The following is a 14604-nucleotide window of genomic DNA, read 5'->3' as shown; positions in this document are numbered from 1 at the left end:
AGGCTGGTTGGGGCTGTTAGAGGGGGCTGGTTGGGTCTGTTAGAGGGGGCTGGTTGGGTCTGTTAGAGGGGGCTGGTTGGGTCTGTTAGAGGGGGCTGGTTGGGTCTGTTAGACGGGGCTGGTTGGGTCTGTTAGAGGGAGCTGGTTGGGTCTGTTAGGGGATGGTTGGGTCTGTTAGTGGCTGGTTGTGTCTGTTAGAGACTGGTTGGGTCTGTTAGAGGCACGTTGGGTCTGTTTGGGGCTGGTTGGGTCTGTTAGAGGCTGGTTGGGTCTGTTTGGGGCTGGTTGGGTCTGTTTGGGGCTGGTTGGGTCTGTTAGAGGCTGGTTGGGTCTGTTAGAGGCTGGTTGGGTCTTTTAGTGGCTGGTTGGGTCTGTTAGTGGCTGGTTGGATCTGTTAGAGGCTGGTTGGGTCTGTTTGGGGCTGGTTGGGTCTGTTAGAGGCTGGTTGGGTCTGTTAGTGGCTGGTTGAGTCTGTTAGAGCCTGGATGGGTCTGTTAGAGGCTGGTTGGGTCTGTTAGGGGCTGGTTGGGTCTGTTAGGGGCTGGTTGGGTCTGTTAGAGGCTGGTTGGGTCTGTTAATGGCTGGTTGGGTCTGTTAGTGGCTGGTTGGTTATGTTAAAGGCTGGTTGGGTCTGTTAGTGGCTGGTTGGGTCTGTTAGAGGCTGGTTGGGTCTGTTAGAGACTGGTTGGGTCTGTTTGGGGCTGGTTGGGTCTGTTAGAGGCTGGTTGGGTCTGTCAGGGGCTGGTTGGGTGTGTTAGTGGCTGGTTGGGTCTGTTAGGGGGGCTGGTTGGGTCTGTTAGGGGCTGGTTGGGTCTGTTAGAGGGGCTGGATGGGTCTGTTAGAGGGGCTGTTTGGGGCTGGTTTGGTCTGTTAGAGGCTGGTTGGGACTTTTAGAGGCTGGTTGGGTCTGTTAGAGGCTGGTTGGGTCTGTTAGAGGCTGGTTGGGTCTGTTAGAGACTGGTTGGGTCTGTTAGGGGCTGGTTGGTTCTGTTAGGTGCTGGTTGGGTCTGTTAGTGGTGGTTGGGTCTGTTAGAGGCTGTTTGGGTCTGTTAGAGGCTGGTTGGGGCTGTTAGTGGTGGTTGGGTCTGTTAGAGGCTGGTTGGGTCTGTTAGTGGTGGTTGGGTCTGTTAGAGGTTGGTTGGGTCTGTTAGAGGCTGGTTGGGTCTGTTAGAGGCTGGTTGGGTCTGTTAGTGGTGGTTGGGTCTGTTAGAGGCTGGTTAGGTCTGTTTGGGGCTGGTTGGGTCTGTTAGTGGTGGTTGGGTCTGTTAGAGGCTGGTTGGGTCTGTTAGAGGCTGGTTGGGTCTGTTAGTGGTGGTTGGGTCTGTTAGAGGCTGGTTGGGTCTGTTAGAGGCTGGTTGGGTCTGTTAGTGGTGGTTGGGTCTGTTAGAGGCTGGTTGGGTCTGTTAGTGGTGGTTGGGTCTGTTAGAGGCTGGTTGGGTCTGTTTGGGGCTGGTTGGGTCTGTTAGGGGCTGGCTGGGTCTGTTTGGGGCTGGTTGGGTCTGTTAGTGGCTGGTTGGGGCTGTTTGGGGCTGTTAGGGGCTGGCTGGGTCTGTTTGGGGCTGGTTGGGTCTGTTAGTGGCTGGTTGGGTCTATTTGGGGATGGTTGGGTCTGTTAGGCTGGTTGGGTCTGTTAAAGGCTGGTTGAGTCTGTCAGGGGCTGGTTGGGTCTGTTAGAGGCTGGCTGGGTCTTTTAGAGGCTGGTTGGGTCTGTTAGATGGGGCTGGTTGGGTCTGTTAGAGGGGGCTGGTTGGGTCTGTTAGAGGGGGCTGGTTGGGTCTGTTAGTGGCTGGTTGGGTCTGTTAGAGGCTGGTTGGGTCTGTTTGGGGCTGGTTGGGTCTGTTAGAGGCTGGTTGGGTCTTTTAGAGGCTGGTTGGGTCTGTTAGAGGCTGGTTGGGTCTGTTAGAGACTGGTTGGGTTTGTTAGGGGCTGGTTGGGTCTGTTAGAGGCTGGTTGGGTCTGTCAGGGGCTGGTTGGGTCTGTTAGAGGCTGGTTGGGTCTGTTACAGGGGGCTGGTTGGGTCTTTTAGAGACTGGTTGGGTTTGTTAGGGGCTGGTTGGGTCTGTTAGAGGCTGGTTGGGTCTGTCAGGGGCTGGTTGGGTGTGTTAGAGGCTGGTTGGGTCTGTTAGAGGGGGCTGGTTGGGTCTGTTAGTGGCTGGTTGGGTCTGTTAGAGGCTGGTTGGGTCTGTTTGGGGCTGGTTGGGTCTGTTAGAGGCTGGTTGGGTCTTTTAGAGGCTGGTTGGGTCTGTTAGAGGCTGGTTGGGTCTGTTAGAGACTGGTTGGGTTTGTTAGGGGCTGGTTGGGTCTGTTAGAGGCTGGTTGGGTCTGTCAGGGGCTGGTTGGGTGTGTTAGAGGCTGGTTGGGTCTGTTACAGGGGGCTGGTTGGGTCTTTTAGAGGCTGGTTGGGTCTGTTAGAGGCTGGTTGGGTCTGTTAGAGACTGGTTGGGTTTGTTAGGGGCTGGTTGGGTCTGTTAGAGGCTGGTTGGGTCTGTCAGGGGCTGGTTGGGTGTGTTAGAGGCTGGTTGGGTCTGTTACAGGGGGCTGGTTGGGTCTTTTAGAGGCTGGTTGGGTCTGTTAGAGGCTGGTTGGGTCTGTTAGAGACTGGTTGGGTTTGTTAGGGGCTGGTTGGGTCTGTTAGAGGCTGGTTGGGTCTGTCAGGGGCTGGTTGGGTGTGTTAGAGGCTGGTTGGGTCTGTTACAGGGGGCTGGTTGGGTCTGTTAGGGGCTGGTTGGGTCTGTTACAGGGGGCTGGTTGGGTCTGTTAGGGGCTGGTTGGGTCTGTTAGAGGGGGCTGGTTGGGTCTGTTAGTGGGGGCTGGTTGGGTCTGTTAGAGGGGGCTGGTTGGGTCTGTTAGAGGGGGCAGGTTGGGTCTGTTAGAGGGGGCTGGTTGGGTCTGTTAGTGGCAGGTTGGGTCTGTTAGTGGCTGGTTGGGTCTGTTAGTGGCTGGTTGGGTCTGTTAGTGGCTGGTTGGGTCTGTTAGAGGCTGGTTGGGTGTGTTAGAGGCTGGTTGGGTCTGTTTGGGGCTGGTTGGGTCTGTTTGGGGCTGGTTGGGTCTGTTAGGGGCTTGTTGGGTCTGTTAGAGGCTGGTTGGGTTTGTCAGGGGCTGGTTGAGTGTGTTAGAGGCTGGTTGGGGCTGTTAGAGGGGGCTGGTTGGGTCTGTTAGAGGGGGCTGGTTGGGTCTGTTAGAGGGGGCTGGTTGGGTCTGTTAGACGGGGCTGGTTGGGTCTGTTAGAGGGAGCTGGTTGGGTCTGTTAGTGGATGGTTGGGTCTGTTAGTGGCTGGTTGTGTCTGTTAGAGACTGGTTGGGTCTGTTAGAGGCTGGTTGGGGCTGGTTGGGTCTGTTTGGGGCTGGTTGGGTCTGTTAGAGGCTGGTTGGGTCTGTTAGAGGCTGGTTGGGTCTTTTAGTGGCTGGTTGGGTCTGTTAGTGGCTGGTTGGATCTGTTAGAGGCTGGTTGGGTCTGTTTGGGGCTGGTTGGGTCTGTTAGAGGCTGGTTGGGTCTGTTAGTGGCTGGTTGGGTCTGTTAGAGGCTGGTTGGGTCTGTTAGAGGCTGGTTGGGTCTGTTAGGGGCTGGTTGGGTCTGTTAGGGGCTGGTTGGGTCTGTTAGAGGCTGGTTGGGTCTGTTAATGGCTGGTTGGGTCTGTTAGTGGCTGGTTGGTTATGTTAAAGGCTGGTTGGGTCTGTTAGTGGCTGGTTGGGTCTGTTAGAGGCTGGTTGGGTCTGTTAGAGACTGGTTGGGTCTGTTTGGGGCTGGTTAGGTCTGTTAGAGGCTGGTTGGGTCTGTCAGGGGCTGTTTGGGTGTGTTAGTGGCTGGTTGGGTCTGTTAGAGGGGGCTGGTTGGGTCTGTTAGGGGCTGGTTGGGTCTGTTAGAGGGGCTGGATGGGTCTGTTAGAGGGGCTGTTTGGGGCTGGTTTGGTCTGTTAGAGGCTGGTTGGGACTTTTAGAGGCTGGTTGGGTCTGTTAGAGGCTGGTTGGGTCTGTTAGAGGCTGGTTGGGTCTGTTAGAGACTGGTTGGGTCTGTTAGGGGCTGGTTGGTTCTGTTAGGGGCTGGTTGGGTCGGCAAGGGGCTGGTTGGGTCTGTTAGAGGCTGTTTAGGTCTGTTAGAGGGGGCTGGTTGGGTCTGTTAGTGGTGGTTGGGTCTGTTAGAGGCTGGTTGGGTCTGTTAATGGCTGGTTGGGTCTGTTAGTGGCTGGTTGGTTCTGTTAAAGGCTGATTGGGTCTGTTAGTGGCTGGTTGGGTCTGTTAGAGTCTGGTTGGGTTTGGAGCTGGTTGGGTCTGTTAGAGGCTGGTTGGGTCTGTTAGTGGCGAGTTGGGTCTGTTACTCTAACATATATGCTGGTTGGCATATCAAGAAGCTGATTTAACAGCATGATCATTACACAGGTGCACTTTCTACTGGGGTCAATAAAAGGCCACTGTAAAATGTGCAGTTTTGTTATACAACACAATTCCACAGATGTCTCAAGTTTTGAGGGAGCGTGCAATTGGCAAGCTGACTGCAGGAATGTTGCCAGATAATTTTATGTTCATTTCTCTACCATGAGCCACGTCCAACGTTGCTTTAGAGAACTTGTCACAACCGCAGACCAAGTGTAAACACGCCAGCCCAGGACCTCCACTTCCGGCTTCTTCACCTGTGGGATCGTCTGAGACCAGCCACCCGGACAGCTGATGAAACTGGGGGTTTTCTGCACAAACTGTCAGAAACCATCTCAGGGAAGCTCATCTGCGTGCTCGTCGTCTTGACCTGACTGCAGTTCGGCGTCGTAACCGACTTCAGTGGGAAAATGCTCACCTTCGATGGCCACTGGTACGCTGGAGAAGTGAGCTCTTCATGGATGAATGCCGTTTTCAACTGTACCGGACAGATGGCGTCATGTGGGTGAGGGGTTTACTGATGTCAACGTCGTGGTGGCGGTGGGGTTATGGTATGGGCAGGCATTATCTACGGACAACAAAATCCAATCTGAATGCACAGAGATACCTTCAAAATCAAATCAAATTGTATTAGTCTAATGCGCCAAATACCTTACAGTGAAACGCCTACTTACGAGCCCCTAACCAACAATTCAGTAAAAAAAAATATGACTAAGAATAAGAAATAAAAGTAACAAGTAATTAAAGAGCAGTAGTAAAATAACAATAGCGAGTCTACATACAGGGTATTACGGTACAGAGTCAATGTGGAGGCTATATACAGGGTATTACGGTACAGAGTCAATGTGGAGGCTATATACAGGGTATTACGGTACAGAGTCAATGTGGAGGCTATATACAGGGTATTACGGTACAGAGTCAATGTGGAGGCTATATACAGGGTATTACGGTACAGAGTCAATGTGGAGGCTATATACAGGGGGTACCGGTACAGAGTCAATGTGGAGACTATATACAGGGTATTACGGTACAGAGTCAATGTGGAGGCTATATACAGGGGGTACCGGTACAGAGTCAATGTGCGGAGGGCACCGGTTAGTTGAGGTAATATGTATAAGGAAGAGTTATTACAGTGACTATAGATGATAACAACAGAGAGTAGCAGCGGTGTAAAAGGGGGCAATGCAAATAGTCTGGGTAGACATTTGATTAGGTGTTCAGGAGTTTTATGGCTTGGGGGTAGAAGCTGTTTAGAAGCCTCTTGGACCTAGTCTTGGCGCTTGATGAGATCCTTAGGAACATTGTCTTGCCCTTCATCTGCCCCATCACCTCATGTTGCAGAATGATAATGCAGGGCCCCGTGTCACAAGGATCTGTACACAATTCCTGGAAGCTGAAAATGTCCCAGTTCTTCCATGGCCTGCATACTCACCAGACATGTCACCCATTGAGCATGTTTGGGATGCTCTGGGTTGACTTGTATGACAGCGTGTTTCTAAACCGGAACGGTTGTAGCTAACGTGCGCTAATGTGACTAGAATGACATTGTAAACAACAGCAAACTTTCTGGGACATAGACATGTCTTATATGGGCAGAAAGGTCTTAAATTATTGTTCATCTAACTGCACTGTCCAATTTACCGTAGCTTTAACAGTGAGAAAATACCATGCTATTGTGTGAGGAGAGCGCACAACAACAACACACTTTTATCATGGCAACTGGTTTGATACATTCACCTCTGAAGGTAAATGATGTACTTACATTCAGTAATCTGGCTCTGATCTGTCATCCTGACGGTCCCAGAGATAAAAATATAGTGTAGTTTTGTTTGTATTATCTTTTACCAGATCTAATGTGTTATATTCTCCTACATTCCTTTCACATTTCCACAAACTTCAAAGTGTTTCCTTTCAAATGGTACCAATAATATGTATATCCTTGCGTCAGGTCCTGAGGTACAGGCAGTTAGATTTGGGTATGTCACTTTATGATGCATATCTGTATTCCCAGTCATGTGACATCTTTAGATTAGGGCAAAATGAATTTATTCAAATGGACTGATTTCCTCATATGAACTGTAACTCAGTAGATGTGTAACTCTGTGTCGTTGTATCTGTCGAACTGCTTTGCTTTATCTTGGCCAGGTCGCAATTGTAAATGAGAACTTGTTCTCAACTTGCCAACCTGGTTAAATAAAGGTGTTCTCAACTTGCCAACCTGGTTAAATAAAGGTGTTCTCAACTGGCCTACCTGGTTAAATAAAGGTGTTCTCAACTAGCCTACCTGGTTAAATAAAGGTGAAATAAAAAAAATAAAAATAAAAAGATACTAATGTTGTTGTCTGGTTCACAGGATGCTTCAGAATAATCAGCTGGAAAGACTTCCCAATGACATTCCATGGAATCTACCCAACCTGCTGTCTCTGTGAGTAACACACACACACGCACGCACGCGCACACGCACACACACACACACACACACACACACACACACACACACACACACACACACAGACACACTCCTAACCTGGTGTGTTTTATGTGTGTGTGAGGCAGCGACAGTAAAGACGTAATCTATCTTTACCTCTAGACGAATAAATACTAAATACTAATAAATACTAAATACTAATAAATACTAAATACTAATACATACTAAACACTAATAAATACTAAATATTAATAAACACTAAATACTAATAAATACTAAATACTAATAAATATTAAATATTAATAAATACTAAATACTAATAAATACTAAATACTAATAAATACTAAACACTAATAAATACTAAATATTAATAAACACTAAATACTAATAAATACTAAATACTAATAAATACTAAATACTAATGAATACTAAATGCTAATAAATACTGAACACTAAGAAATACTAAACACTAGGAAATACTAAATACGAATACATACTAAAAACAAATAAATACTAAATACTAATACATACTAAATACTACTAAATTCTAAACACTAAGAAATACTAAATACTAATAAATACTAAACACTAAGAAATACTAAACACTAAGAAATACTAAACACTAATAAATACTAAATACAACTAAATACTAAACACTAATAAATACTAAACACTAATAAATACTATTTCTACAATGACTTTCATAAAGTTTTACCTCTGGACTAATAAATACTAAACACTAATGCATATTAAATACTAATATATACTAAATATTAATAAATACTAAACACTAATAAATATTATTTCTACAATGACTTTCATAAAGTTTTACCTCTAGACTAATAAATACTAAACACTAAGAAATACGAAATACTAACAAATACTAAATACTAATACATACTAAATACTAATACATACTAAATACTAATACATACTAAATACTAATACATACTACATACTAATACATACTAAATACTAACAAATACTAAGAAATACTAAATACTAAGACATACTAAATACTACGAAATGCTAAATACTAATAAATACTAAATACTAAGACATACTAAAAACGAATAAATACTAATACATACTAAATACTAAGAAATACTAAATGCTAACACATACTAAAAACGAATAAGTACGAATAAATACTAAATACTAAACACTAATAATACTAAACACAAATAAATACTATTTCTACAATGACTTTCATAAAGTTTTACCTTTGGACTAATAAATACTAAATACTAATAAATACTAAATACTAATAAATACTACTGCTACAATGACTTTCATGAAGTTTATAAAGCCCCTTTTGCATCAGCAGATGTCACAAAGTTCTTATACAGAAACCCAGCCTAAAACCCCAAACAGCAAGCAATGCAGATGTAGAAGCACTGTGGCTAGGAAAAACTCGCTAGAAAGGCAAGACTCTAGGAAGAAACCTAGAGAGGAACCAGGCTCTGAGGGGTGGCCAGTCCTCTTCTGGCTGTGTCAGGTGGAGATTATAACAGTACATGGCCATTAAAGGCCAGATTGTTCTTCAAGATGTTCAAACATGCATAGATGACCAACAGGGTCAAATAATAATCCGTGTTTATAGAGGGTGAAACAGGTCAGGAGTAAATGTCAGTTGGCTTTTCATAGACGAGCATTCAGAGTTCGATACAGCAGGTGCGGTAGAGAGAGGGGGTCGAAGAAGCAAGAAGCAAGTTTTAACATAAATTGGCTTGAAAATCTATGGCAAGACATGAAAATGGCTGTCTAGAAACTTGAAATAGCTTGAACAAAATGTATTTTTACAATAACGGGCCAATATAGTACAATCCAGGTATGCAAAGCTCTTATAGATTTACAGCTGTAATCAAATGTGATTCTGTCATTGACTCAGGGGGGTGAATACAGTGCCTTGCGAAAGTATTCGGCCCCCTTGAACTTTGCGACCTTTTGCCACATTTCAGGCTTCAAACATAAAGATATAAAACTGTATTTTTTTGTGAAGAATCAACAACAAGTGGGACACAATCATGAAGTGGAACGACATTTATTGGATATTTCAAACTTTTTTAACAAATCAAAAACTGAAAAATTGGGCGTGCAAAATTATTCAGCCCCTTTACTTTCAGTGCAGCAAACTCTCTCCAGAAGTTCAGTGAGGATCTCTGAATGATCCAATGTTGACCTAAATGACTAATGATGATAAATACAATCCACCTGTATGTAATCAAGTCTCCGTATAAATGCACCTGCACTGTGATAGTCTCAGAGGTCCGTCAAAAGCGCAGAGAGCATCATGAAGAACAAGGAACACACCAGGCAGGTCCGAGATACTGTTGTGAAGAAGTTTAAAGCCGGATTTGGATACAAAAAGATTTCCCAAGCTTTAAACATCCCAAGGAGCACTGTGCAAGCGATAATATTGAAATGGAAGGAGTATCAGACCACTGCAAATCTACCAAGACCTGGCCGTCCCTCTAAACTTTCAGCTCATACAAGGAGAAGACTGATCAGAGATGCAGCCAAGAGGCCCATGATCACTCTGGATTAACTGCAGAGATCTACAGCTGATGTGGGAGACTCTGTCCATAGGACAACAATCAGTTGTATATTGCACAAATCTGGCCTTTATGGAAGAGTGGCAAGAAGAAAGCCATTTCTTAAAGATATCCATAAAAAGTGTTGTTTAAAGTTTGCCACAAGCCACCTGGGAGACACACCAAACATGTGGAAGAAGGTGCTCTGGTCAGATGAAACCAAAATTGAACTTTTTGGCAACAATGCAAAACATTATGTTTGGCGTAAAAGCAACACAGCTGAACACACCATCCCCACTGTCAAACATGGTGGTGGCAGCATCATGGTTTGGGCCTGCTTTTCTTCAGCAGGGACAGGGAAGATGGTTAAAATTGATGGGAAGATGGATGGAGCCAAATACAGGACCATTCTGGAAGAAAACCTGATGGAGTCTGCAAAAGACCTGAGACTGGGATGGAGATTTGTCTTCCAACAAGACAATGATCCAAACCATAAAGCAAAATCTACAATGGAATGGTTCAAAAATAAACATATCCAGGTGTTAGAATGGCCAAGTCAAAGTCCAGACCTGAATCCAATCGAGAATCTGTGGAAAGAACTGAAAACTGCTGTTCACAAATGCTCTCCATCCAACCTCACTGAGCTCGAGCTGTTTCGCAAGGAGGAATGGGAAAAAATGTCAGTCTCTCGATGTGCAAAACTGATAGAGACATACCCCAAGCGACTTACAGCTGTAATCGCAGCAAAAGGTGGCCCTACAAAGTATTAACTTAAGGGGGCTGAATAATTTTGCACGCCCAATTTTTCAGTTTTTGATTTGTAAAAAAGTTTGAAATATCCAATAAATGTCGTTCCACTTCATGATTGTGTCCCACTTGTTGTTGATTCTTCACAAAAAAATACAGTTTTATATCTTTATGTTTGAAGCCTGAAATGTGGCAAAAGATCGCAAAGTTCAAGGGGGCCGAATACTTTCGCAAGGCACTGTATATTCCTGTTTTCTATTCCATTAAGTTTTAATGTTAGAATTTTTCTTTCGCTTTAATATTGCAGAGTTCTTTGTAGAGATCATTGACATTAAATGACAATTAAATCAATTTTAATCCCACTTTGTAAAACAACAAAATGTGGAAAAAGTCAAGGGGTGTGAATACTTTCTGAAATCACTAAATACAGTATATGAGTAGTCTGTAAATGTCCACCAGAGCTGTTACCAGACAATTTAATGTTTATGTCCATAAGCGGCCTCCAACGTTGTTTTAGAGAATTTGGCAGTACGTCCAACCGGCCTCACAACCACAGGCCACGTCTATGGCGTTATGTGGGTGCGCGATTTGCTGTTGTAGTCATTGTTAACAGAGTGCCTCATGGTGGCAGGGTTATGGTATGGGCAGGCATAAACTATGGACAATGAACACAATTGAATTTTATCAATGGCAGATTGAATGCGCAGAGATACAGTGACGAGATCCTGAGGCCCATATTATTAATAAGTATCTGTGACCAACAGATGTATATCTGTATTCCCAGTCATGTTAAATCCATAGATTAGGACCTAATGAATTTATTTCAGTTGACTGATTTCCTTATGAACTGTAACTCAGTAAAACCTTTGAAATTGTTGCATGTTGCGTTTATATTTATATTCAGTATAGTTTGTCTGAAGTCCGATATGAAATCCGTTCAGGTTCACATTGTGAGTTTCAGATAGAGGTGACTGAAGCAGTTGTAAAGGCGTCCGTGTGTAGCTGGTGAGATGAGTCAGGCGCAGGACAGCCGATATGAGTAATAAAACACTTTACTCAAAACATTCAAACATGACACGTAAAAATGCACGGCCACACAAAACGAACCACAATACAACAAACACTCACAAATACAGCATGTAGAACAGGGGGTTAAATAATAAACAAGTATATTGACAACGTGAAGCCAGGATGTGATCATGACAAAGACAGAACAAATGGAAAATGAAAAGTGGATCGCCGGTGGCTAGAAAGCCGGTGACGTCGACCGCCGAAACGAACAAGGAGAGGAAGTCAGTTGTACATCTGTTGGGTTCAAAGGAAGAATCAAGCCTCTTCAAGTTAATTCATTCGTCTGAACTCCGATGTGAAATCCCATTGGGATTTTTGAACAAGTTATATAATTACACTGAGTTAGTGTCAGAGTGGATAGGTGTTGACCAAAAGACCGCTACATTGGGATGAAATGTTTTCTTTCAGATAGAGCATGAATTCAGATAGCGCATGTATTCAGACAGAGCATGTATTCAGATAGAGCATGCTTTCAGAGCATGCATTCAGACAGAGCATGTATTCAGACAGAGCATGTATTCAGATAGAGCATGCATTCAGACAGAGCATGTATTCAGATAGAGCATGCTTTCAGAGCATGCATTCAGACAGAGCATGTATTCAGATAGAGCATGCATTCAGACAGAGCATGTATTCAGATAGAGCATGCATTCAGAGCATGCTTTCAGAGCATGTATTCAGATAGAGCATGCATTCAGACAGAGCATGTATTCAGATAGAGCATGCATTCAGAGCATGTATTCAGACAGAGCATGCATTCAGACAGAGCATGTATTCAGATAGAGCATGCATTCAGAGCATGCATTCAGACAGAGCATGTATTCAGACAGAGCATGTATTCAGACAAAGCATGCATTCAGACAGAGCATGTATTCAGATAGAGCATGCATTCAGACAGAGCATGTATTCAGACAGAGCATGTATTCAGATAGAGCATGCTTTCAGAGCATGCATTCAGACAGAGCATGTATTCAGATAGAGCATTATTCAGAGCATGCATTCAGACAGAGCATGCATTCAGACAGAGCATGTATTCAGATAGAGCATGCATTCAGACAGAGCATGTATTCAGACAGAGCATGTATTCAGATAGAGCATGCTTTCAGAGCATGCATTCAGACAGAGCATGTATTCAGATAGAGCATTATTCAGAGCATGCATTCAGACAGAGCATTATTCAGATAGAGCATTATTCAGAGCATACATTCAGACAGAGCATGTATTCAGATAGAGCATTATTCAGAGCATACATTCAGACAGAGCATTATTCAGAGCATGCACTCAGACAGAGCATTATTCAGAGTATGTATTCAGATAGAACATTATTCAGATAGAGCATGCATTCAGATAGAGCATTATTCAGATAGAGCATGCATTCAGACAGAGCATTCATTGAAATCCCCCCAGTTAATTATCTGATGTCCATAAAATGATTCAAAGAGACTCTAAATGAGGTCATAAATGAGGTGATAAATTAGATGATAAATGAGGTGATAAATGAGGTGATAAATTAGATGATAAATGAGGTGATAAATGAGGTGATAAATTAGATGATAAATGAGGTGATAAATGAGGTGATACATGAGGTGATAAATGAGGTGATAAATGAGGTGATAAATGAGGTGATAAATGAGGTGATAAATGAGGTGATAAATTAGATGATAAATGAGGTGATAAATGAGGTGATAAATGAGGTGATAAATGAGGTGATAAATGAGGTGATAAATGAGGTGATAAATGAGGTGATAAATGTCATCAAGATGTATTGATATGAATTCAATGACCCTTTGTTCTCCCCTCCCCTCCCCTCCTCTCCCCTCCTCCTCTCCTCTCCTCTCCTCTCCTCTCCTCTCCTCTCCTCTCCTCTCCTCTCCAATCTCCTCTCCTCTCCTCTCCTCTCCTCTCCTCTCCTCCTCTCCAATCTCCTCTCCAATCTCCTCACCTCACCTCTTCACCCCTCACCTCTTCTCTTCTCCCCTCCTCTCCAATCTCCTCCCCTCACCTCTTCTCCCCCCTCTCCCCTCCCCTTCTCTCCTCCAGGCGTCTGGATGCTAACCTGTTATCTGAGGTGCCTGCGCGGTCACTAGGTGGTCTTAGGTCTCTAAGACACCTGTGGTTGGATGATAACAGTTTAACAGAGATCCCTGTCTCTGCTCTGGACTCTCTGCCGGCCCTACAAGCTATGACCCTCGCTCTCAACCATATCACTCACATACCTGACCATGCATTTAGCAACCTCTCATCACTGGTCGTACTGTGAGTACCCTCTGGTTGTGTGTGTGTGTGTGTGGGGGGGGGGGGGGGGATTCATCACTGGTCGTACTGTGAGTACCCTCTGGTTGTGTGTGTGGGGGGGATTCATCACTGGTCGTACTGTGAGTACCCTCTGGTTGTGTGTGTGTGGGGGGGATTCATCACTGGTCGTACTGTGAGTACCCTCTGGTTGTGTGTGTGTGTGTGTGTGGGGGGGGGGGGGGTTCATCACTGGTCGTACTGTGAGTACCCTCTGGTTGTGTGTGTGGGCGGGGGGATTAGAGGGGGTTTATGTGTCTGTCTGTTATCTGACAATGTGTCTGTTGTCTTTCTGAGGTCAGTCGTGTTGAGATGTGTGTTTTAACTGTGATTGGTTGAAAAGTCTTTCCTTCGTTGTGATTGGCTGTCTTTCTGTGCATAGTCATCTCCATAACAACCAGATCCAGACGATGGGAGAGAGGTGTTTCCAAGGTTTGCTCAGTCTGGAGACACTGTGAGTAAAAAAAACAAAAAAAAACACACACACACACACTCAGGGGTGCGTGCTCAATCCCCTCCTGTACTCCCTGTTCACCCACGACTGCATGGCCAGGCACGACTCCAACACCATCATTACGTTTGCGACGAGACTATAGGGAGGTCAGAGACCTGGCCGGGTGGTGCCAGAATAACAACCTATCCCTCAAAGTAATCAAGACTAAGGAGATGATTGTGGACTACAGGAAAAGGAGGACCAAACACGCCCCCCAATCTCATCGACGGGGCTACAGTGGAGCAGGTTGAGAGCTTCAAGTTCCTACGTGTCCACATCAACAACAAGCTAGAATGGTCCAAACACACCAAGACAGTCATGAAGAGGGCACGACAAAACCTTTTCCCCCTAAATCCTTGGAGGACCGAGCACACCCCCAAAGGTTATACAGCTGCAACATCAAGAGCATCCTGACCGGTTGCATCACTGCCTGGTATGGCAACTGCTCGGCCTCCGACTGCAAGGCACTACAGAGAGTAATGCGTACTGCCCAGTACATCACTGGGGCTAAGCTGCCTGTCATCCAGGACCTCTACACAAGGCGGTGTCAGAGGAAGGCCCTAAAAATTGTCTAAGACCCCAGCCACCCCAGTCATAGACTGTTCTCTCTACTACCGCATGGCAAGTGGTACCAGAGCACCAAGTCTAGGTCCATGAGGCTTCTAAAC

At 45.0% G+C, this 14604-nt stretch overlaps 1 protein-coding gene across 1 annotated transcript in view; it reads left to right on the top strand.

Moving 5' to 3' along the window:
- LOC110531300 (leucine-rich repeat-containing G-protein coupled receptor 6) overlaps positions 1-14604 on the top strand; it is a 102640-nt gene that overhangs the window by 54864 nt on the left and 33172 nt on the right. Inside the window, exons 4-6 of the mRNA XM_036989121.1 lie at positions 6725-6796; positions 13192-13407; positions 13826-13897. Coding sequence (XP_036845016.1) covers positions 6725-6796; positions 13192-13407; positions 13826-13897 — 360 coding nt within the window. The remainder of the gene's footprint in view (positions 1-6724; positions 6797-13191; positions 13408-13825; positions 13898-14604) is intronic.

This window comes from Oncorhynchus mykiss, chromosome 9 (assembly GCF_013265735.2).
Source record: "Oncorhynchus mykiss isolate Arlee chromosome 9, USDA_OmykA_1.1, whole genome shotgun sequence".
In the NCBI taxonomy this organism is placed as follows: domain Eukaryota; kingdom Metazoa; phylum Chordata; class Actinopteri; order Salmoniformes; family Salmonidae; genus Oncorhynchus; species Oncorhynchus mykiss.
The sequence above is the reverse complement of the archived record's forward strand: the minus strand, read 5'-3'. Positions and strand labels throughout refer to the sequence as shown.